Raw genomic sequence first — 21113 nt, 5'->3', positions numbered from 1 at the left:
TCCCTGTGTCTGCCTGCTTCTTGTATTACTAGACTGGGAAAAAAACATTCATACAGTGAGAGACCTTGGGTGGTAGATCCAGGGATGTGGTAAAATACCAAAGCTAAATCTGCATTTGAGACCTAGACTACTACTTTCATCAGCCTCATAATGTTTTAATGGTCCAACTGCCCTAAGTGGATAAAATATACTGAACCTTTTGCCTGACATTTTTCCGTGTGGAATTGTTTTAAGCATCCCTGACTTGGGCCCTAGAGAACCTAAGACATTCTGAGCCCCTCCCTCTTCCCCCACCCTCATTTGGTGACAACCAAAAGCCCCTCTGAGTGTACTTCATCTACTTTGGATTGAGACTTATTAACTTGAAGTGATTTTTTTAAACCAGAGTGCCAGGTCTGATAAGTCAGAATTTCCAGCAACTTGGAAGTTCCTGTGTGGCAATGGGTTAAAGATGTGGCATTGCTACAGTTGTGACCAAAAAAGAATTTCTAGCAACTTGTCACATGGTGCTGGTGCTGCTTAGATGAGGACCATCCTGGAGATATCTAAATAGGGATGGACACCAGCAATGAAGCCCTGAGCCCTGGTGGGGCCGGGGGGAGCTCTCCTAAATGGTCTGGCTGACAGTGATTGGCGAGAAATGGTGTAATTCAAGGGACTTGGGCACTGGGTTGTCACCACTTGCAGAAACATTTTATTCATTGGCCATTTAACTGGCCAGGTTTTACTGCTGAAATAGGCTCCAGCTGAGCCAGTTTTAAATCACTAAATGGAATCAGGATTAAAGCTGGTCTATCTGCCAAACTCCATACTTGGCACACTTCCATCTAGGTTGGGGGCAAGTGGATTGAGAAAGGGGCTCAGTAAATTACTTTGTGGAAATCCTGGGCTAGAAGATAAATAGAAATCATGTGTCAATTGATTAGCCATTAGGTGTAGGATGTCCCTGTTAGGTAGCTTGCCTACTCAGAGTCACAAAACCCTCCTCGGACTGAAAATTCAAATTCTTTTCCACTCCACCTAAAAGCCCAAGATCAGGAGTTCCTGTCGTGGTGTAGTGAAAACGAATCCAATTAGGAACTATGAGGTTTCGAGTTCAATCCCTGGCCTCGCTCAGTGGGTTAAGGAACCGGTGTTGTCATGAGCTGTGGTGTAGGTCGCAGATGCGGCTTTGATCCCCAGTTGCTGTGGCTGTGGCCAGTGGCTACAGCTCCAATTAGACCCCTAGCCTGGGAGCCTCCATATGCTGCGGGAGCGGCCCTAGAAAAGGCAAAAAGACCAAAAAAAAAAAAAAAAAAAAAAAAAAAAAAGCAGACAGGAGTTCCCCTGGGGCTCAGCAGAAAGGAATCTGACTAGCATCCATGAGGAAGCAGATTTGATCCCTGACCTTGCTCAGTGGATTAAGGATCCAGCTGCAGTGAGCTGTGGTGTAAGTAATAGATGTGGTTCAAATCTGGTCTTGGTGTGGATGGGGTGTAGGCCAGCAGCTATATCTCAGTTTCGACCCCTAGCCTGGGAACCTCCATATGCCCCAGGAGATGGCCTTAAAAAGGGAAAAAAAAAAAAAGACAAAATTCTACCAAAAGGCTTGTGCAGCCTGTGCTGGGATTGCTAGGCTGGGAATGAATGGTTGATTGGGGCCAGCAATTTATAGTTGCTTGAGGAGTTCCCGGTGGCACATGGGTTAAGGATCCAGAGTCACTGCTGTGCCTTGGGTCACTGCTTGGGTGCGTGTTTGATTCCTGGCCCCTGAACTTCAGCATCCCTTGGGCAAGGCCAGAAATATAAATACATGTCGTTGCTGGTGAGGTAGCTTCCCCCGAGGCCTCATAGCTGGGGGAAGTTGAGTTCAAGACCAGGAAGCCTCCTGGGGGTGGAGTGCAGAAGGACGGGAACTTCACCAAAATGAAAGTGAAAGCAAAGAGACTGCATGAGATTCGTAGAAGTTTTATTTCAGGCTCTGACCTGGGAGGGTGCAAGCTCTGCCACTCTGTGCCCAGCTCTGAAAACTCTGTTCTTGCCAACCGGACCCCAGACTCATGTCGGTGAGGAGGAGGGTATGGGGGGCAGGGGGCAGGGGAGCAGAGGAGCACTTCTTGGCCGGGAACTTTCAGGTATCTCTGTGCCAAGCCTCTCCCTGCCCATCTCTTAGACCTGCTGAAGATCTAGAGAGAGACACAGCTGGGATTACCTCACTATGCCTCAAAGTCCCTTCTATAACGTGCGTCTCTGGAGCTCATGAATTCCTTGTGTGAATGTGTGTTTTTCTGGAGAGAATCCATGATTTTCATTAGATACTCCAAGGGTTCTGTGACCCCAAAAGTTTTAGAATGGATCTAATGATAATTCTAAAAGCTTAAGAATTGCTCACACTTTTATCTCCTGAGATCTTCTCCAACAAATTCCTCCTCTCCTTATATTTTCATTTTTGCTTAACCTTGGGCTCTCTTCACGGTGAGAGGGAGAAATGTTCCCTTTCTAAGAACTAATCTCCCCCCATCTGCTGTGGTCCCCCCTTTCCCAACCCGTGAACGCCCCTGCTCACGCTAGGCTAAGCCCTGTGAGGGCGGGTCCTCTGTCTCAGCCTGATCATCCTTGGTCCTCATTGCCTAGCACTGTGCCTGACACGCAGGAGGCACTCATTAAACAGCCGTTGAATGAATGAATCTCAACCTCCTGGCTTCTTGAGTCTTTCTCTCCCTAATACTACCCCATCTGTTACAAATATACAGGTCTCTTGCTCGGAAATTTTTCAGGCCCCTTAAATGCAGTAAGAAAGACCACAGGCTGTAGAGCCGGCCTGTCTGGTTCCTCCAGTTATGTGGCCCTGGGCAAGTTATAGCCTCTCTCAAGTTTACAATCTAAGACCCATGTCTTCATCTATACAATGGGAATGAGAGTAATGCTTCAAACACAAGAATACCCACCTGCAAGAAGTAAACTAAATAATCCCTAAAATATACAGTAAAAACTGAGGACACTGCTTAGCACATGCTAAGAGCTCAGTGCTTATTGATTATCATTAATATTGCCAACGCTTTATAATATTGGAACCCCAGTTCCCTAGGACAATATTGATTCACCCCCATCTTATTCCTATCTCTCTGCTAAAACTTCTCTCTTTTTTTTTTTTGGCTGCACCGTGGCATACAACAAAGGCCACAGCAGTGACACCAGATCCTTAAGCCACTGCACCATAAGGGAACTCCTAAAACTGCTTTCTTAAAGGGCCTTTGCATTAAAAGGAAACAAGAGGAGTTCCTGATGTGGTGCAGCGAGTTAAGGATCCAGTGTTGTCTTTGCAGTGGCAAGGTCTCTATTGAGGCATAGGTTCCATCCCCAGCTCAGGAACTTCCATATGCCTATGCCACGGGTGTAGCCAAAAAAAAAAACAAATAAGGAAAGAAGGAAGGTGGATAAAGGAAACGGGGTTTTTTGGGGGGTTTTTTGTTTGTTTGTTTGTTTGTTTTTGCTTTTCAGGGCCACACCCACTAAGCAAAGCCAGGGATCAAAACTGCATCCTCATGGATACTAGTTGGATTCAAGGAAGCTGTATTTTTTTAAATCACACTAAATTTGGAGTACCTTGTGGGTTATTGGATGACTATGAAGACCAGGCTCAAGGTTCTGTAATCCTAGTCTCTGCCTTCAGTTCAAGAAATAGGATATGGGAGTTCCCTGTGGCTCAGCTGGTTAAGGATCTGTCATTGCCACTGCTGCAGCTCAGGTCACTGTTGTGGTGTGGCTTCGATCCCTGGCCCGAAAACTTCTGCATGCTGTGGGCACGGCCACACAAAAAAAAATCACACTAAATTTGTTGTTGAGAGACAACCTCTGTTATTAATAACATTGCGATATCTGTCTTCCCAGAATTTTTGTGCATTATTATGCATTAATAAATATCCTTTTGAATTAAAATGTTTTAAATCAAAGGATAGGGAACATATTTATATACAGTTTTATATTTTGCTTTTCTGGCTTATTGTGAGCGTTTTTTCATGTTGAATATTCATTATTATGTCTTTTAATTGCTGCATAGTATTTTATATTTAGCTATTTCTCCTTGGACATGTAGGGTTTTTTCCTTTCATAAACAAAGCTATAATCACCCTTATACATGAATTCTGAGCATTTCCTTATCATAAGCAGGACTGCTTTTTTGTTGCTCAATCTGTGATCGTTTCTCCTGCCACCTGCAGCCCTGTTAGCAGCACTCAGCACAGCTGCAGGCTCCTCTTCCTTAACCATGCGGTCCTCCACGCCCCTGCTCCTCCCCAGGTTTCACTCGCTACTGCTCTGCATTCTCCCCGGCTGTTTCTCCCTCGTTCCTCTCATTCCTTAGTGTTGGATGCCCCAGAAATCAGCCCTTGGACCTCTTCTTGTCGATCTCATTTAGTTTTGTGACTTTAAATATCTCTGCATGGGTAATTCTCAAATTTATGCCCACAGCCTGGACCTGTTCCCTGAATGATACAGCAATAGAGGCGACCACCACTGTACCTCTCAGTCACATAGGCACTTCATCCCTAAGATATTCAAAATAAACCCCAATCTCTTCCACCCACAGCATCCCCATCTCAGCAGAAGGCTCTCGTTCTCCTCAGTTGCTCAGGCCAGACAGCTTAGCATTGTCCCAGTCTCTTCTTCCACATCCTACTTGCAGTGCATCAGCAAGTTCAATCAGTCGACTTAAACTTTTTCTTTTTTGGCTGTGCCCGTGGCATTCGGAAGTTCCCAGGCCAGGGATTGAACTAGAGCCACAGCAGTGACAACACCGATTCCTTAACTCCTAGGTCACCAGGAAATTCCCCCCATCTTTTTTTTTTTTTTAATCTTTTTAGGGCCGCACCCGTGGCATATGGAGGTTCCCAGGTTAGGAGTCTAATTGGAGTTGTTGCCACTGGCCTACGCCAGAGCCACAGCAACGCAGGATCTGAGCCGCCTCTGCACCCTATACCATAGCTCATGGCAACGCCAGATCCTCAGCCCACTGAGCAAGGGCAGGGATCGAACCCACAACCTCATGGTTCCCAGTCGGATTCGTTAACCACTGAGCCACGATGGGAACTCCTCCCCCCCCCCCATCTTTTTTTGCCTCTTGTTTCATCACTCCTTCTTTGTGTCTCTGACACTTCCTAACCCTGGCCCTGGCCCTGCTTATCTCTGATCAGGCCTTTTTCTTCTCTGCATTCCTTTATCTTTCCTCACCCCTAAGTATCTTGAAAGATCACATTTTTAAGGCTCTGTGCCTGAATGAATTCCCATCCTCTTGGCTTCCACCATCACCACATACTCTTCTAACCCAGAGTCCTATCCACCAAGTCTTATTCCTGACCCTATGTGTCTTCAACGGCCTTCGGTTTGACGTATTTGGGCCAATAAATTAACCTTGATAAATCCCAGGTCCCTAACCTATGAAATGGGGATTATTAAAATACAAAACAGGGTGTTCCTGTCATGGTTTAGTGGTAACAAATCCGACTGGTATCCATGACAACTTGGTTTCCATTCTTGGCCTCTCTCAGTGGATTAAAGATCTGGCATTTCCATGAGTTGTGGTGTAGGTTGCAGGAGCAGCTCGGATCCCAAGTTGCTGTGGCTGTGGTGTAGGCCAGCAGCTGCAGCTCTGATTTGACCCATAGCCTGGGAAATTTCATATGCCTCAGATGCAGCGCCGCCCCCTCCAAAAAAAAAGACCAAAAAAAAAAAAAAAAAAAAAAAAAAAAAGGAATTCCCATCGGGGCTCAGTGGTAAAGAGGCCGACTAGTATCCATAAGGACTCAGGTTCAATCCCTGGCCTCACTCAGTGGGTTAAGGATCCAGCATTGCTGTGGCTGTGATGTAGGCCAGTAGCTGCAGCTTCAATTCGACCTCTAGCCTGGGAAATTCCATATGCCATGGGTGTGGCCCTAAAAGACAAAAAATAAAATAAATTCAAAACATTTAACATAGCACTCATTATGTGCCATAAACTCCTGTCCCAAATAAAATTATATATAGGTAAAAATTGCTATTCCCATTTTACAGATGAAGAAATCAAGGCACAGAGAGTTAAATAAACTTGCCCATTGTCTTGCAGGAGTAAGAGGATCTGGATGTAAGCCACAGAAGTCTGGCCCCAAAATTTATGCTCTTAACCGTTATGCTAACGGCCTCCCAATACGGCTGTGATGAACACAGATAGCATGAGATTTTATCTTAGGCGTGGTTAGGTTCTAAACTTGGCAAATAAGGCAGAAGAATGCATGTAGTCAAATGAACCTCAAATCATTAACTCACCCCTAAGCATCCAGAATTTACACTCTCTCCATGAGCTCAAGGTAGAGTGCATGGCATTTTTGTTTGTTTGTTTGTTTGTTTTTGGCTGTGCCCATGGAATGCAGAAGTTCCCAAGCCAGGGATTGAACCCATGCCACAGCCGTGACCCAAGCCAGCGCAGTGACACCGCTAGGTCCTTTAACTGCTAGGCCACCAGGGAACTTGAGGCTTTTTTTTTTTTTTTTTTGGTCTCTTTTTTTTGCTATTTCTTGGGCTCTTTTTTTTGCTATTTCTTGGGCCGCTCCCACAGCATATGGAGGTTCCCAGGCTAGGGGTTGAATCAGAGCCGTAGCCACCAGCCTACGCCAGAGCCACAGCAACGTGGGATCCGAGCCGCGTCTGCAACCTACACCACAGCTCACAGCAACAGCTCACAGCAATGCTGGATCGTCAACCCACTGAGCAAGGGCAGGGACCAAACCCCCAACCTCACGGTTCCTAGTCGGATTCGTTAACCACTGCGCCACAACAGGAACTCCATTCTTTTTTTATTTGAGCACCAGATGGATGTTGGTTTGCATTTAGAGACCATGTTATCCTGTTATGTAAATAAATAGCACGTGTAGTTGAATTCAAGAGAGTGACTACAATCAGCCTGTGTTGTCCTTAAGAAATCTGTAAGAGAGAAGTTTCAGTTGAGAGTTGAAGACAGGAGGCAGTTTTGTGATACTTAGTGGGATGGAGTCCAACTGTGCCTGGCACTTAGCAGGTCTCCAATGACTACTGGCCCTCTTCCCTTGCCTGCTCAGTCCATGGCATCATACCCAACTCTTGGACATGCAGGTCTGCAAACTTGGCATCGTCTCTCCAGTCTGTCCCCTCTGTCCCCTTAATGCAAACATCCAGAGTCTGGGGGCTTTTCCTCGTGTGATGTATTTATCTGCACGTGCTCCTTGTGCCCACCGCCAGAGGCTGAGGTCAGCTCCTGTCACATCTGTGAGAGTTAGAGCCACAGAATCTGGGTTTGTTTTCCTCACTCCACAGTTCCTGCTGCTCCAGTTCATCCTGCCGGATCACTGCCAGATAGAGCTTTTTTTTTTTTCTTTTTTTTTTTTAAAGTCTAGTTGATTTACAATGTTGTTTCAGATGTTCAGCAAACTGGTTCCGTTTTCTCTCTCTCTGTATATATATATATATGCACATATATATAACGTTCTTTTGAATATAGTTTTCTATGCTATACAGTAAGTCCTTGTTTATTTTATAGAGTGATGTGTGTCTGTTAATCTCAAACTCCTAATTGATATCTGCCTCCCTTCGCTCTTGGTAACCATAAGATTGTTTTTTATGTCTGTAAGTCTGTTTCTGTTTTATAAATATGTTCATTTGGAGAGTTCCCTTCGTGGATCAGCGGTTAACAAACCCAACTAGGATGCATGAGGATGCAGGTTCGATCCCTGGCCTCGCTCAGTGGGTTAAGGATCCAGGGTTGCTGTGAGCTGTGGTGTAGGTTGAAGACGTGGCTCGGATCCCAAATTGCTGTGTCTGTGACGTAGCCCAACAACTGTAGCTCCCGTTTGACCCCTACCCTGGGAATTTCCACATGCTGCAGGTGCAGCATTAAAAAAAAAAAAAAATGTTTTTCAAATAAAAATCCAGGAGTTCCCATCATGGTGCAGTGGAAACAAATCTGACTAGGAACCATGAGGTTTCGGATTCGATCCCTGGCCTGGCTCAGTGGGTTAAGGATCTGATGTTGCCATGAGCTGTGGTATAGGTCACAGACGAGGCTCGGATCCCGAGTTGCTGTTGCTGTGGCGTAGGCTGGCAGCAACAGCTCCGATTCCACCCCTAGTCTGGGAACCTCCATATGCCGCTGGTATGGCCCTATAAGGACAAAGGACAAAAAAATCTGGATTTCTGACTTCCTTTATAAATGGAAGATATAGGATTCTGAAACAACATCCCCATGTGAAAACACCTGGCTAGAGCTGAGAAGAGTTCCACTTCAGTGGGGACATGCTGTCTCCAGGATATCATAGTCACCACCTCCATATATCATACTACACTGGCTCCCCTGACTCATTGATGTCATCTCTCTGACCCTTAAAGTCACTGAGTTTACACTCCCTGATTATTTCTCATTACTCATTAACCAGCAGTATTTGGTCAAGCCCTAGTTTTTCTCTGCTTAAAATGGAGTGATCTCACGCTGAATTATTCAATACTCTCTGTAATATGCTCCCCTTCAGTCATTTGTTCACTTCATTCATTCACTCCATTCATTCATTCGGCACACATTTACTGAATGCCTTTTTGTGCCAGGGACTCTGCTGAACACTGGGGATACAGACATGGCCAGGACAGAGTCCCGTCCTCCCCAGTGAGCTCACACTTCCCTGAGCTGACCTTATTTATCAGGCTTCCAACCACAGGGTGAGCGCTCCATCCCACAAACAAAGGTGCATTTATTCCCATCCTGGTGTCATTCCCCTGCTCGTGTTGTCAGCTTTCTCTCTCTGGACGGGCTCCAAATCACACCGAGCCTGAATGGCTGCTTGGTACAGTGGAAAGGGTGGCAGTCATGGGACAAGCTGGGGAGATAGGGGGTAAATTACTCCCCAACTCTTAGTTTGATTTCTTCACTATAAAGCATAGATTGAGAGTCTAGAGTCACTCTACCTAGGGTCAAATGACTTCAGGCAAGTCACTTGACCTCTCTGATCTTCAGTTCCCTCATCTGCAAAATAAGGAGAAAAGGGTGCTTATTTTATAAAGTTGTTAACAAGACCTGAGCTATATAATCCGTTAAAAAAAGGAGTTCCCATTGTGGCGCAGTAGAAACGAATCTGACTAGGAACCATCAGGTTTCGGGTTCAATACCTGGCCTTGCTCAGTGGCCAGGATCTGGCATTGCCGTGAGCTGTGGTGTAGGTCGCAGACGTGGCTTGGATCTGGCGTTGCTGTGACTCTGGCGTAGGCTGGCAGCTGTAGCTCCAATTAGTCCCCTAGCCTGCGAACCTCCATATACCACAGATGCGGCCCTAAAAAGCAAAAAAAACAAAAAAAAATCCATTAAAAGAGTTTAGCAACTGGAGTTCTCTTGTGGCTCAGTGAGTTAAGGATCTGGCATTGTTACTGCTGTAGCTTGGGTCGCTGCTGTAGCCTAGGTTTAGTCCTTGGCCCAGGAACGTTCATATCCTGTGGGCACGGCCTAAATAAATAATAAACAAATACATGCGGGTTTAGCACAGTGCCTGACATACAGTAAATGACTAATAAATGTTAGCTGATAGTCTTTTTTGTTTTTTCTCTTTTCTCTTTTTCTTTTTAGGGCCGTACCTGCAGCATATGAAAGTTCCCAGGCTAGGGGTCGACTCAGAGCTACAGCTGCTGGCCTACACCACAGCCGCAGCAATGCCAGATCTGAGCCAAGTTTGTGACATGCACCACAGGGCACAGCAACACCAGATCCTTAACCCACTGAGCGAGGCCAGCTATCGAATCTGTGTCCTTGTGAATCCTAGTCAGGTTTGTAACCTGCTGAGCCACAACGGGAACTCCAGCTGATAGTCTTATGATGTCTTGCAACTTAACTCCTCCTCAAGGCCTCCCTAACTGTGTTAACCCTTTGGGACTGTCCCTCCTCTAAACTCCTGCTGTCCTCTGCCATCAGTTACATGATTGTGCACTGTCCTGAATTGGCTTAGACAGATCTAAGGGCTGGACCCTTGTCTTCCACTGCCCTGCGGCATGTCCACTACCTCGTTGCAGGAGCTCCGACAGTGTCTGTTAACCTCTAGATCTCCAGGAATGACTTGGCTGCTGCAAAGGGCTCCTGCCCTTCACAGCAACTGAGATGAGGGCAGTCAAGCTGGGCAAGGATGAGCCCAGGGCAGGATAAAGGGATTGTGTTGTTCTTGGGCTGAGCATCAACACTGTTCCTGGAGAGTCTGAAAGAGGAGCCCCCTTCCTCTGGCTCATTCATTCTCTGGAAAGCAGATGGATGTCTGGTTGTTCCCTTCTGCTCCAACAGGCCCTCCATGCCCTTCAGAAGAAACAGGCCCAACTAAAGATGAGGCTGTGGGAGCTGCAGCAGCTGAAAATGAAGCTCAGGGACAGAGAAAGCTTCCCACCAGACAAGGTAAGCTGGGAGGGCCTGTGGCCTGGTAGAAAGAGTTGGGCAGTCCTAGTTTCACTCTGCCATTTCCTTGCTGTGGGACCTCAAATGTGTTACTTGAACTCTCTGAACCTGTTTGCTTCTCTGCAAAGTAGACCTACCTACCTACCTCACAAGCTTGTGTGAGTACAAACTAAGTTTTTTGTTTTTGTTTTTGTTTTTTTTTTTGCTTTTTAGGGCCACACCTATGGCATATGGAGGTTCCCAGGCCAGGGGACTAATCAGAGCTACAGCTGCTGGCCTGCGCCAGAGTCACAGCAACTCGGAATTCTAGCCATGTCTGTGACCTGCACCACAGCTCATGGCAATGCTGGATCCTTAACCCATTGAGCAAGGCTAGGGATCAAACCCGCAACCTCATGGTTCCCAGTCGGGTTCGTCAACCACTGAGCCATGACAAGACCTCCAAGTTTTTGTTTTGTTTCGTTTTTTTTTTTTTTTTTTTTTTTTTTTGTCTTTTTGCCATTTCTTGGGCCGCTCCCACGGCACATGGAGGTTCCCAGGCTAGGGGTCAAATCAGAGCTGTAGCCGCCAGCCTATGCCAGAGCCACAGCAACGCAGGATCCGAGCCACGTCTGCAACCTACATCACAGCTCACGGCAACACCGGATCGTTAACCCACTGAGCAAGGCCAGGGATCGAACCCGAAACCTCATGGTTCCTAGTTGGATTCATTAACCACTGCGCCAAGACGAGAACTCCTTGTTTTTTTAATGTAGAGAATTACCTGGTGGTCTAGAAGTTAAGGATCTGGAGTTGTCACTTTGACTCTGGTTACAGCAGTGACGCAGGTTCGATCCCTGGCCTAAGAACTTACACATACTGTGGGCAACCCCCCCCCCAAAAAAAAAGATTTTGTATGGCAAGTGCCAGCACCTGCTTGATCTGCATTCATTCACTTATTTATCCAGCTCTCCTTTCAGTAATGTGTTCCTTCCTGGCTCTCAGCATCAGTCACATGAAGGGGTGCTTTCCTCCTGGGAACCTCCCAACCCTGAGGTCTCCATCAACCTCTCCTCCCCCACATCCAGGTCCCATTCCCAATGCCTGAGGTCCCCCTGGTATTCCGAGGACACATTCAGCAGGGCAGGGAAATGGCCAAGTCTGTGGTCTCCAACCTGCAGATCTGTTACCCTCTGCCTGGAGGCTCTGCTCTGGTCACCTTTGATGACCCCAATGGTGAGCTTGGGGAAACCTTGAGAGGGAGGCTGGGAGGTTTCCTAGTACTGACCCTGTTCCCCTGACCCAGTGGCCAAGCAAGTGCTGCAGCAAAAGGAGCATACGATCGATATGGAAGAGTTCCGGCTGCGGGTGCAGGTCCAGCCCTTGGAGCTGCCCATGCTGACCACCATCCAGGTGACAAAATGGCAGGGTCCTGGCACATGCAGGGGGCCCCAGACACCTGGGCACAAGAGAATGGGGCTGTGCTTGGAACCGCTCCCTCCTGTCTCCTGCTAGGTGGCCAGCCAGATGAGTGATAAGAAAGTGTTCGTCAGTGGGATTCCTGCTGGGCTCAAGCTGAGTGAAGAGGAGCTGCTGGACAAGCTGGAGATCTTCTTTGGCAAGACCAAGAACGGGGGTGGTGATGTGGAGACACGGGAACTGCTACAAGGGGGTGTTGTGCTGGGCTTCACTAAGGATGAAGGTAAGGGCCTTATGGGTGAGAGGAGAGCAGAGGCATCAGGCCATGGGAACGGAGAGCCCCTAATGCTGAAGGTCCCCCGCTCCCTGTCCCTGCAGTGGCCCAGCAGCTGTGCCAGAAGGGTCAGTTCTCAGTGCCACTGGGTAAGCAGCAGTTCCCTCTGACAGTCTCTCCCTACGTGAGCGGGGAGATCCAGAAGGCCGAGGTAAGTGGGAGGGTGGAGAATGGGGTCTGGTGACTTGTCCGTCGGCCAGAACCCTGCCCACAGTCCTCAAACCCCACTGACCTACCCTCTGCCGACCTCTCTCGGCCTCCTGCCCGCTCCTGTACCCCCATGGTCACCACCGCTCTTTCCACCTCCCCACCCCTTCAACTCCGTCCAACTTGCATGAGCCTTGGCCCATCTCCCGGCTCCTTTTCCAGGTCAGGTCCCAGCCTGTGCCCCAGTCGGTGCTGGTGCTCAACATTCCTGACGTCCTGGACGGCCCGGAGCTGCAGGACGTCTTGGAGATCCACTTCCAGAAGCCTACCCGTGGGGGTGGGGAGGTGGAAGCCGTGACAGTTGTGCCCCCAGGACAGCGGGGCCTGGCAGTCTTCACTGCCAAGTCGGTCTAGGAGCCTGTTCCGCTCGTCACCCCCACTCCTCTGCCAAGGTTCTCAAACCGGATGGGTTGGGGGCAGGGCTCTGAGAGAGGGATGGCACTGGTCACCACTGGCAGGGAGTAGGAGTTGTGAAACGCCGCCTAAGAGCAAGAAAACTGCCTGAGAAGGCTTCCTGGCATGATCGTCTTCCTCATTTCGTTTCATGAAAGGAAACTTGATCAGGGCATGGAAGGAGGCTGGCAGGAGGGAGGAACCCCAGCTTTCCACCATCAGCACTAGCCTCGTACCACCTAAGCCTCCCCTCCACTATCACAGGCAACATCCAGGACCCAGGGTTTGGCTTTTTATTGACACAAACACAAAGGCAGCTTCGGTAATGGGGGTGGGTACACAAAAGCCGAAACTCGAACTTCACACGTTTAGGCCTCATTCAGACGATGATGGGCGGGGCCCCTCTCCTCCCTCCCATTGGCAATGGCTCGGGCACTAACCCTCCCTAATTCCAGATCCAAGAGCTGAGGGACTCAGGCCCCTACCCCCTGGAAGTCTCCACTTTGGTTCCAGTGGCCCAGGTCCTAAACCCCTGTTTTGATCCCCTGTTCCATCTCCCCACCCATGTAAACAAAGTTTGGGGCTGAGTTTGAAAAGCTGCCTCCCTGCTCTGAGAAGGCAGTGGGCCTCCCTTGACTACATGGGGAATGTGCTTTGATTTTTACTTTGGTCCCAGAATAAGAGACAGATGGCATTGCCTCTCAGAGCTCTGGCTGGTAAATGCCACACTTAGCTGCAAGGCTGAGAAAGCTTCCCCGCCTCTTTCTCCTCAACCACCACAGAGAAACGACAGCCCCAGAGACAGGACACGGCACGGGCCCACCGGCACACACGCAGATTTTTGGCAGTGTTGTGGGACTGGGGAGCAGCAAAACCCCAGCTCCAGCAGAACAAGGAAGGCACTGGGGAGGACAGGGGAACGGGGGTGTGAGACAGGGAGCCCCACATACCCTAGCAAGGTTTCCGCTGCTAAGGCACTGAGAACAAATCCAGAGAACTCAGTGAAGGGTGAGGGGGCTCCATGTCCCTCCCACAGAGCGGTGACCTAGGGGAGCAGAGCTGACTTCCACCCCTGCTGGAAGAGGTACCCCTGGTTGAGAGCGGCAGGACATCTGGAGGTGGGAGAAGCCCGATTGTGCTCAAGAAGTTGGAGACACGAGGACGAGGCCATGGGACAAGGTGGGCGCTGGCTGGCCCAAGTCGAAGGGACACTAGGGGCGACAGAGGGACATGCTGGATTCACACAGACTGGCCCCATATCCTGAGCTGACATTTCGATTCTTTGGGGAGGTGTGGGGCAGGGGCAGGAGGGGAGATGAGGCGGAGACGGAAGCACACCGGAACTGGACGGGAAGGGATTGGCTAACCTTGGCACAAAAGCAGCACAGCAGGCCCGGGGGGAAAGGGTGGGAGCAGGAAGCGGCCAGCCTCCCTCTGACCCTCCCTGTCCCCTTGGAAGGGCCCAGACATCCAAGTGGTCACTTCCCAACCCCTTTGGAGGGCAGGAAGGGGGGAGGGGGAGGCCCTGACTAAAGAGAGAGAACAGGTTGGGGGTTGGGGGGCTGTCATCACCACGGAGACCTTTGGGGAAGAGAGGGCAGCGCATTGTGATGGAGGATGAACCGCGAGGATCTGGTGGCCAACAGCACATGGCTTCCCAGCTTCTCTCTTCCCGGGCCCCAGGGGTCTCCCAGCCCCCAGCCTAGTTCTCCTTCTCCGGTCCAGGCACTAGGAGGACTTTGCCTATGTTCTTCTTCTCCTGCATCTGCCTCATGGCATCCGCCACCTGGGGAGGAAGACGAGAATCTGCTCCCGGCACCATTTGGCCCCTCTGGGGAGCCAGCCTAAAGGACCCAGCCCTCCTCTTCCCAGGAATCCGCACCCCCCCCCCCCGCCACCCCCCGGGATCCCAGCCTTCATGGGTCTACCCAGGCCCTTCCTGCAGAGGCATCACACTCACCTTCTCAAAGGGCCACACGGAGTCGATACGGGGTTTGATGTGGCCCTGGTTGTACAGAGCCACGAGGCGGGCCACCACACCACTGACCAGCTCCACCTCGCCGTCCAGGTAGCCCAGGTGGAAGCCGCACACAGCTCGGTTGGCCGGCAGCAGCTGCAGAGCCGACACGCTGAACTGATTCCACCACGTGCGCGCCAGGGCCATCAGGTTCCGCTTGGGACCTGTCAGCAAGTTGGCCATTCCTGAAGGATGAGGAGACACAGCCTGTGAATCCAGGTGCCAGATACACACCTGCATGTCTGGATCCATGCACATCTGCCTTCTGTAGGCCTCTTACAATTACCCATACTGGCGCTGGGGAGTTACAGGAGAACCTCCCACCTGCTGGCCTGGATGGATTCTAGCTGACTTAAAAATTGCTCTAATCTTTATTTATTTGTTTATTTTTGGTGGGAAGTAGTTTGTTTGTTTTTTGCTTTTTAGGGCCACACTCGCGGCTTGTGGAGGTTCCCAGGCTAGGGGTCGAATCGGAGCTACACCTGCTGGTTTACACCACAGCCACAGCAACGCAGGATCCGAGCCACGTCTACGACCTATACCACAGCTCACGGCAATGCCAGATGCTTAACCCACTGAGGGAGGCCATGGATTGAACTCATAACCTCATGGTTCCTAGTCAGATTCATTTTCGCTGCACCACAATGGGAACTCTGGGAAGTAGTTTTTTATTTTTATTTTTTTATTTTATTATTTTGATTTTTAGGGCCACACCCATGGCATACAGAAGTTCCCAGACTCAGCATCAAATCAGAGCTGCAGCTGGGGACCTATGCCACAGCAACTCCAGATTCGAGCCATGTATGAGACCTACACCACAGCTCATGGAAATGCTGGATTCTTAACCCACTTAGCAAGGCCAGGGATCGAACCTGCATCCTCGTGGATACTAGTCGGGTTTGTAACCCACTGAACCACAAGAGGAACTCTGGGAAGTAGTTTTATAAATGAAAATGCAGGAGTTCACTGCTATGAACAGCAAGTTAAGGATCCAATGTTGTCTCTGTGGAGTCACAGGTTCGATCCCCAGGCCGGTGCAGTATAAGGATCCAGCATTGCCACAGCTGTGGCTCAGATTCAATCCCTGGCCTGGGAACTTCAATATGGCACAGATGTGGCCAAAAAAGTAAAAAAGTAAAAAAGAAAAAAAAAATGCAGCTTGCCCAAGAAGCCCAAGAAGTAGAACAGAGGAAAGCAGACTGGTTGATATTGCATCAGGAATAATCCTCAACGAGAAAACAGAGAGAACACAGAACTTACTATGACTCATGAAAGAGAAGGACAGTAGCTGCACCCAGGAAGCAGCACCCAGGAAGGACAGTAGCTGCACCCAGGAAGCAGCTGGCCAGGACCGTCTTAACCATCATCCCTGCCCCCTCCTTCTGCATTCAAAAGCCCCAGGCCCGTATATCCCACTCCTCAGACCCACCCAGCTTCCCCTATCTTCCCCTCCATCCTGGCCCACTAACTCACCATAAATGATCACTTTGCCCATGGGTTTGAGGAGGTTGTAGCCCTTGGCAGTATCTGACCCACCCAGAGGGTCCATGACGATGTCCACTCCTGTTGCAGAGTAGGGGGCCCAGGAACAGCATTAAGATCCACAGATCTGAAGACCCTCTCTGCCCCATGCCATCCTACCCCTTCCTACACCCTGACCCCACCTTTGGGGGAGATCTTCTTGATCTCCTCTACGTAGTCAGTCGTGTGGTAGTCGATGGGGTGTGTGACTCCGTTCTCCTTTAGCACCTCATGCTTGCTGGCTGAGGCCGTTCCAAACACCGTCACATTCTCCACTGTACGGCACAGCTGCAGGGCAGCCATCCCCACACCCCCTAAAGCAAGACAATTTCATAAGGTGGGGATATGGAGTCACCCAGCTACCACTCTCCATTCTTGCCTCTCAAGGAACCACCCCACCACCTTCATTTTGCCTGGGCTTGTCCTGAGGCTTCACCCCCATCCCATGTCTAATTTCTAAGACTGAGAATTGGGGGAAGGGTGGCTGGCAAGGAGGGGGTGCAGGGCGAGGGCATGTTGCTATGGCTAGCACACCAGGCTGGACCTGGTGCCTGAATGTTACCATGGCAACAGCACTGCAGAGGCCTCTGGGCGCCACAGGCCAAGGCAGCTGGTGTTGCCATGACAACAGTCCAGAAATGCAGCAGGGAAGGGGCCTGGAAGGAAATCTGGGAGGGCTAAAGAAGGGGGCTAAATGGAGGGTGCCTGTCACCTGCAGCCATGTGTACCAAGACGCTGTGGCCAGGCCGTAGGTTGCCAAAGTCAAAGAGGACCATGTAGGCTGTGATATAATTGACCAGCAAGGCAGCAGCTTCTTCAAAGGTCATAGCCTCAGGCATCAGAAAGGTATGGGCTGAAGGCACAGTCACTTCCTCCTGCCACATGCCTGACCGGATCAACACCATCACCCGGTCCCCTACCTTGAGGAATGGAAAAAGAAATAAATCACTTTGCTATACACCACAAACTAACACGACACCGTACATCAACTATACTTTAATTAAAAAAAAAAAAAGAATGGAAAGAGCATCGTTCAGTTACCCATTCATTCACTCACTGGCAATTTATGACTTTTTATGACTTTCTACTGTGCACAGGGCCCTCTTCCTGGCAATGAAGTAATAGAACAAGCAGCAGCAGTACTCATAATAATGGTAATAATAATAATATCATCAAACAATAACAATTTACCTCTACTGACTACTTATCAAGGGCCAAGTCCTCTTGTAAGTGCTTTACATATAAACAGTCAATTAATCCTCGCACTAGCTCTCTGAGGAAGATACCATCCTTATCTCCATCTTACAGACCTTACACTTTACTCTTGGGTAAGGTCCCTGAATACATTAGTTCGGGCAACATGAAGTATTGGTAAAGAGAGCAAACTGCTTTGGTTAAAAAAGGTGGGGGGGCTCCACTGCTTACTGATAGCATAACCTGGGACAAATAAAAATTATCTAAACTTTCTAAGCCCTAGTTTTCCCATCTGTAAAACGGGGCGGTTGATGAGGGTTAAGTGGCAAAAAAATCATTCAGTGATTTTGAGCCTAATGTCTGGCACATGGTAAGAACTTAGTTTTAGCTCATAATAATGACAACGACGATGATGATACGAGTAGCAAGGAGTGGTCACCAATCCAATAACTGAAGGAAGAGGGTAGTATGTGGTAAGGGCCATACTTAACCACAGGTAAAGGTTTCTGAGCAGTTAGGGCTGGGTGCAGTTACCTCAGGAGAAGTATTGGGGAGCTCAGAAAGAACCATCACCCAGACATGAGCTACACAATCCCACACATCAGGAAAAGGCATCCCCCCACCCACGCACACCCCGACTTCCCCACAGCCTCAGCCACCTGCACAAGAGCCCTCTTGCAGGAGGGAAAGGAAGCAGAGAAAACAGAACCTTCCCCTCCATTTTAACAACTGGGGGCAAGGGGAGGATGGGAGAAAGGAGGCAGTTTCAGGAGGAAGGCCTCTCATGGTTCTCTGAAGAGCATGGAGAGGGAGGTGTGGGTGCTGTTCTGGGACAATGGAGTCTGTCTTGGTCCCTGCCAGGAATGATGGGAATTCTGTATATTAACGAGACTTGGGATGCAACGGGCAGGAGGATGGGACTCCCACACATACCCTTTTTCCTGTCCTCAAGCCCCCACACTCCACTGAGGAGGAGTACTGAGGGCAGGCTAGGATTTTTTTCTGTAAGCACTGGCCTGAGATGAGGCCTGGGGCATGGAAGCATCTCACCCCAGGACTCAGGACTATCAGACTCAGAAATAACCCCAGGAGAGCTGGAAAAGTATAGTGGTCAGTCCAGGTGGTGGCCAGTCCCAGGTTTGGCCCCAAACAAGGTCCACTTACCCAGGCTAATGCCTACCCCTCAGCCCATCACAGGACAGTCTCATGACCCCTCCCCAGCCCAGATATCAGGAGGGAGGGAGGGAGGGCTCTCTCCACAGAATCCAGCCTCTTACATCAGATTCTTGCCCTGGACAGGATATCCTGTATTTACGAAGCGGAAAGTGTGGGGAGAAGAGGTTAGGTGGTTGGCCTTCAACAGTAACATGAACTACAATTCCCTCCAGCACCCTCTACAAAAAAAAAAAAATTCCTCTTGGCATCTTCTCACAGTGGGGTTATTTAGAAGTCAGTGGAAAGGGTGGGGCAAGAGCTAAACTCAGAGAGAAGCCCTTTAACTAGGAAGGTGATGTTTGCCTGTTCAATAAATCCAAGAATTTCAGCTCTGGGATCTGGGACCCCCGGGTCCGGCAAGATGAAGTCTGCGATTTGATGCGTCTCTCTTGCAGGGACCTGATTTGAAAGAAACCCCTAAACAAATGACGTGCAAAGGCCTCACCCTGGGGCTCTCAAAAAGTTGGTTATTTGGAACTCTCTGGTGTCCGGGGTTGTGGCCAAGATTAACGATAAACAAAAAAGAGACGCAGACCGGCAGAGCTGGGCCAACCTGCTCACGGTGCCACACCCCCCTCCCCAGTCCAAACGGGCACAGGCCGGGTTTTCGAGGCGAGGGTCCTCTACGCAGAAGGCTGAGGCGGGTTCCGCGCAAAGTTCCCTAGGGCGGCCCGGGGTCGTGGTCCGCTCGCTGAGTCACCAGACACGGAGACAGGCCAAGACAAAGACACAGACACCCAATCTCGCCCCCCACCCCGCCCCATCCCCACCCTTACCCCCTTCCCCGCTTCCCCCCTTCCCCTAGATCGGCCTGGCAGTGTAAGGCCGGAGTGAGGGTGGGGGCAGTGGCGGGGGTGGCAGGCTCCCTCTCCTCCATGACGGGCGTGTCTGTCTCTATGGCCCTGCTCTGGGAGGGGCCGCCTCGCACTCCCACAGACCACGGGGCTGCATGTGACCAGGGCCCTGGCAGGGCCATGCGCCCCCGCCCAACCCCGACTACATAGCTCTTCAAACTCCCTTGGGGAAAAAGGCACCAATGGTCGCTCAGAGTCACAGATCACGATTACCTACGGAGTGTTTGGTGGGCAGGGGTACAGGATAGGTTTTACTGGTGATGGGAGGGGGCCGTAGAGGTCATTGTGCGCATGCGCACAGGCGCCTTATTGTTTCCCACCACCCACCCACAACCACCGCCGCCGCTTTTGGGCGGCGGCCACAATTAAAATGTTTGGGAAAGAGGCAATTACTCCATCTGAAACCTCTACCCCCAAATATAAATCCAGTTTTCCAGGAGCTTCAGAGCACAGGCTCCTTTCCTACGCCTTCCACGCCCGTCTACCAGAGTCCATGCCAGTTTCCCCCGTCCTGCCACACCCCCGGCGCCCGCCCACTCTTGCCCCGCTGCCCCCTGGCCTGCGCAGCTTCTCTCTGCCCTGCCCAGTCCTGCGCTGGCCCCGCTCACCTTGCGGTCTTCGACTCCCTCGCCCACGGCGATCACCACACCCGCGCCCTCCATGCCCGGAGTAATGGGCAGAGGCGGCAGCCGGTCGTACAGCCCCTGCCGGGCCATAAGGTCAGCAAAGTTGAGCCCGCAGGCCTTGACGCGAAGCGTCAGCTGGCCCGGCCCGGGGGCCGGGGGTGCGGCCGGTCGGCTCTGCAGCTTCACCTTGTCGTAGCCGCCGAAGCCAGTGAGTACCAGGCAGCGCAGTGGTGGCAGCGGCGGCGAATCGGCTCCCTCGGAGACCGCCGGTGGCTGGGAGTCGCCGGCTGCCTCCGCCTTCGGGGGCTGCGAAGAGGCATCTTCTCCAGCCCCTGCTTCAGCTGCCGCCACCACAGTGGCCGCCTCGGCTACCTCTCTCTCGGCAGACATGGCTGGGACCGCCGAAGTGCGCGCACAGCTGGACCGAGAGAGCAACGCGGGGAAAGGCGGGGCGCGTCAGGACTTGCTAGGGCAGCGGACTGCGAGCGGGAGGGGCGGGGCGCTGAGACGGGGGCGGGGCCTCGCGCTCAGACTTAAAGGGCCAGGGCCACCTTGCGTGTGCCGCGGGAGCGCGAAAGGTGGAGATGAGGGGGACGACCCACGCGAGGCCATTCTTGGGATCATGAAGGCCGCGAGTTAATTATTTACTCATAATAAATAAGTTATAAATATATTGAGACAGTCTGAAGGACGATTCCCAAAACTGAGCTAAATTTGATGGAGGGAGCCAGCCACCTGTGGAGTGGAACCCAAATCAAGTTGTTCCTTAGGCTCTGACTCTACCCTTAGGTGACCCATTCCGTGTGGTCTTGCAGTGACAAACTTGGAGCAGAGTGACAGAGCCAGCTGCCTTTGTTAAAGCATTGTGCTTCAGTTGTCCCTTCTTGTAAAATGGTGATAATGTTGCTTGCTCTAGTTATCTTTATAGGGTAAAGATAAAATTAAATCCTGT

At 50.6% G+C, this 21113-nt stretch overlaps 2 protein-coding genes across 2 annotated transcripts; one reads left to right on the top strand and one right to left on the bottom strand.

Moving 5' to 3' along the window:
- Positions 1-1913: 1913 nt before the first annotated feature.
- On the top strand, positions 1914-12861 carry IFI35 (interferon induced protein 35). The gene is made up of 7 exons (XM_003358024.4): positions 1914-2045; positions 10295-10402; positions 11470-11617; positions 11688-11794; positions 11897-12083; positions 12179-12285; positions 12504-12861. The coding sequence occupies exons 1-7, from the start codon at positions 2040-2042 to the stop codon at positions 12693-12695; spliced, it is 855 nt and encodes a 284-aa protein (XP_003358072.1). The 5' UTR covers positions 1914-2039; the 3' UTR covers positions 12696-12861.
- A 152-nt stretch (positions 12862-13013) lies between these two features.
- Positions 13014-20609, bottom strand: VAT1 (vesicle amine transport 1). Its single transcript, XM_005656949.4, has 6 exons — positions 20144-20609; positions 16985-17192; positions 16416-16586; positions 16225-16314; positions 14695-14936; positions 13014-14520 (listed from the first exon to the last, which is right to left on the bottom strand). Exons 1-6 carry the CDS (start codon positions 20549-20551, stop codon positions 14437-14439), a joined length of 1203 nt encoding a protein of 400 aa, XP_005657006.2. The 5' UTR covers positions 20552-20609; the 3' UTR covers positions 13014-14436.
- Between the last annotated feature and the right edge of the window lie 504 nt (positions 20610-21113).

The sequence above is a fragment of the Sus scrofa genome, chromosome 12 (assembly GCF_054392235.1).
Source record: "Sus scrofa isolate SSC_HxYL_T2T_F1_AM1 chromosome 12, Sscrofa_HxYL_maternal_Yorkshire_Landrace_v2.0, whole genome shotgun sequence".
Taxonomy (NCBI): Eukaryota; Metazoa; Chordata; class Mammalia; order Artiodactyla; family Suidae; genus Sus; species Sus scrofa.
Note: the sequence above shows the minus strand (reverse complement) of the source record. Positions and strands in the feature narration are given on the sequence as shown.